This window comes from Brachypodium distachyon, chromosome 1 (genome assembly GCF_000005505.3).
Source record: "Brachypodium distachyon strain Bd21 chromosome 1, Brachypodium_distachyon_v3.0, whole genome shotgun sequence".
Classification (NCBI taxonomy): Eukaryota; Viridiplantae; Streptophyta; class Magnoliopsida; order Poales; family Poaceae; genus Brachypodium; species Brachypodium distachyon.
Genome location: NC_016131.3, coordinates 60,532,966 through 60,536,401, shown reverse-complemented (window position 1 = coordinate 60,536,401; position 3,436 = coordinate 60,532,966). Strand labels below are relative to the sequence as shown.

The window sequence follows — 3,436 nt, the reverse complement described above, 5'->3', positions numbered from 1 at the left end:
CTTTTGGTTCTGCTTTGCTAACATTTTTCATAGCGTGTACCTTTCGATTGTCTGTGTGTTCATCTCCGACTAGTTACAATTGACGAAGCAGCACAACAACCACATTTACTAGTTACAATTGACGAAGCAGCACAACAACCACATTTTTCACATTATCATTTGACATTTCTTATGGAGTTGCTAATGTATTTGTATTTGAGCTAAAATGATATATGCTGCTGTAATGCAATACCGAAATTTTTACACAACTCCATAAGAAAAGGTTTTGGTACAAAAGTAACCAGAACCGACCAAATAATGTATCCAAACAAAGAGAGACAAATTTGGTTCTCCATGTCCAAATAAAAGACTAGCACGGCCCTAAAAAAAGAATCAGACACGTACCTTCCCAACCACCCAGTGGAGAAGAATTCAGGGAGGAAAACAAACAAAAAGGAAACAAAACCCAGAAAAGTGTACAACCCATCTCCCCTATAAATACCCTCCACCTCCCACTCCCAAACTCCACACAACAAGCAGCACAAAGCAGTCGTCTGTATTGTTCTTCCCTTCTCCACACAGAGAAGTCGCGAGTTTGGTCGGGCGATCGGCTGGGATCTGCAGCAAGCTCAGGTGCACTGGCCATGACGAAGCACGGCGCCGTGGTTGTGCCGGAGGACGCGGCGGTGGGGCGACATTTCTCGTTCCCTCCGCCGAGGACCGGTGGCGACTCGTGCAAGAAGCTGGCCGGGCAGGTCGACCTCGGCGCGGCCATGATGGGGTCCTGGCTCGACTCCATGAAGGCGTCGTCGCCGAGGCACAGGCTCGTGGCGCCCAGGGTCGCCGCTACCGGCAGCAGCGACGCGGATGAGACGGAGGACGACGTCTGGATGGTGCGTATCCGTGTGTGTGTCTCCTCCTCTTGACTTGGCCTGAATTTGACATCAACGCTTGGACTTATCGTTGCGTGTTTAATTATATATTTGCAGGAGAAGCACCCGTCGGCATTGGGCAGCTTCGGGGCCGTGGCGGCGGCGGCGAGCGGGAAGCAGGTCGTCATGTTCCTCGACTACGACGGCACGCTGTCCCCGATCGTGGAGGACCCCGACCGCGCCGTCATGACGGAGGAGGTACCTACTACTGCGGCTGCAGCCCGTCAAGGAGCAGAGCATGCTCTGTTCTGCTCTGCTCCTTAATTTCCTTTGTTCGATTCGATTCGATTCCAACCACCCGTTGTGAACTTTGATATCTCGCACAGATGAGGGACGCGGTTCGCGGCGTGGCGGAGCACTTCCCGACGGCGATCGTGAGCGGCCGGGGCAGAGACAAGGTACATTCGCCAACCACCACCCAGACCCAGGCCGGCTAGCTCGCTCTTTGCCGAAAAGCAGAACGCCTTTCCCTTGCCTTTCCTTTTCGTGCTCACGAGCTCGAGAAAGGAAAAAAAGGAAGGAGCTTAATTAGCGGCTAGGTGCATATGGGACAAGCAGAGCGGCCTAGAACTAGAAGCTCCTCCAATCCACTTGCTGGCCTGGCAGGAGCATCCTTGCCATTGGTTGACTTACCGGCCATCCCTCCCTCCTGAAATGGCCCTTCTTTTTCGCTCGATCTGTCCTTGTTGCTGCTTGTGTGGCTGCGATGGCGATGTGAGAGGCCGGAGAAACTAAACTCATCATGGCTGCTCTGCAGGTGTTCAACTTCGTGAGGCTGGAGGAGCTGTACTACGCCGGGAGCCATGGGATGGACATCAAAGGCCCCACGGCTGACTCCAACCACCACCTCACGCCCAGCAAGGTCGGTTAATACTCTACTCCTATACATCTCTTTCTTCCCCCACGTATATTACATCTTGTTTCCCTCTCATATTCTTGCGCTCACAAGCCACCGTTAAATTAAAGTAAAGATATATCGCCTGAAAAGGACTCGCTTTATTAGTTTTCTCTCCTGTCAATCCCGTGTGCACCGTACATACGTGATCATGGTTAATTTGCTGTTTTATTTTATCTGGCCCGTTCGCGTGTTTGACTCTCTCTTGAACCATCGACCTGCAGGCCAAGTCAGTGCTGTGCCAGCCCGCGAGCGAGTTCCTGCCGATGATCGGGGAAGTCCACGACGCGCTGGTGGCCAAGATGGCGTCCATCCCGGGCGCCAAGGTGGAGAACAACAAGTTCTGCTTGTCCGTCCACTTCCGCTGCGTCGAAGAAAAGGTAGCACAAATAATCAACCCACAGTCGCATTGCTATGACATGTTTCCCTCGTGCTGGGAATCTAGCTCCTACAGGATGTTTTATGAATGGGCACACAGGATCTGATTCCCGATTCTGATTCTTCTTCTTTTTACTGCTTTGGTCAACACAGACATGGGGCGCGCTGGCGGAGCAGGTGCGGGCGGTGCTGCGGGATTACCCGCGGCTGCTGCTGACGCAGGGGAGGATGGTGCTGGAGATCCGGCCCGTGATCAAGTGGGACAAGGGCAGGGCGCTGGAGTTCCTGCTGGGCGCGCTGGGCTTTGCGGACCGGGACGACGTGTTCCCGATCTACATCGGCGACGACCGCACGGACGAGGACGCCTTCAAGGTGCTCCGAGGCAGGGGGCAGGGCGCCGGGATCCTCGTCTCCAAGTTCCCCAAGGACACCCTCGCCTCCTTCTCCCTCCGGGACCCCGACGAGGTCAAGGGCTTCTTGCGCCAGCTGGTCAGGTCCTCCAACAGCTGAGATATTCTGCTGTCTCTGCATCGAGTTCAGTACCTGCAGCTTGCCTCTTCTTCTAACTCGGCCATTCTTCCTCCGGATGGATTCTCGTGTTCGTTTTCCCCAGCTCCCGATCCGTGGAGAAATTGGGAACGCAGCACGAGAGTCCGTGTATCTTCCTTCGTTAGCGTTACCGTAGCAGAACAACTAGGACCAGTTTTTGTTTGTCCAATTCCCCGTTCTGTATCTCGATTGATCTCTGGGCCTCCTCCTGAAGGGTTCTATTATCGTACCCTTCTCGCGAGGTGCTGTAATTAGTTAACTAAGACATTTGTGTCGTGGAAATGCAAGGAATAGAATCCATTTTCAGCCTCTGTTTTTCTGCCCATGTGACCTGCTAGTTCTGACTATAGTATCTTGTCAATTAGGGTGTCAAGTGGGATCACACCAATATTAAATCCCTAATGTAATAGAAGTGGGACTTAAAGTGGGATTCCACTTGCATCCCTATTGTCAACTACTCATTGGAAGTTTTGCCAAATTTTAAAAAATTGCAATCCATAAAAATCCACAATCTTTTGTGAGCAGTACAACATCAGGTTCGGTTTTATGGATGCAAGGCAAAAAGAATATGTCCCGGATTACCTTAGTTAAGTTGATTTTCGACAACCATGAAATACGACATGTCTGTCCTGCCACTCTCCAAGTGGTTGCGGAATCAGCCAGATGGAATGACACAATGAACGTGGAATGATACAATGTAAAA

At 51.9% G+C, this 3,436-nt stretch overlaps 1 protein-coding gene across 1 annotated transcript; it reads left to right on the top strand.

The window, feature by feature from the left end:
• Positions 1 to 494: 494 nt before the first annotated feature.
• On the top strand, positions 495 to 3,045 carry LOC100834071 (probable trehalose-phosphate phosphatase 9). The gene is made up of 6 exons (XM_003561536.3): positions 495 to 872; positions 969 to 1,109; positions 1,238 to 1,309; positions 1,669 to 1,773; positions 2,031 to 2,186; positions 2,338 to 3,045. Exons 1-6 carry the CDS (start codon positions 624 to 626, stop codon positions 2,692 to 2,694), a joined length of 1,080 nt encoding a protein of 359 aa, XP_003561584.1. The 5' UTR covers positions 495 to 623; the 3' UTR covers positions 2,695 to 3,045.
• The last annotated feature ends 391 nt before the right edge of the window (positions 3,046 to 3,436 follow it).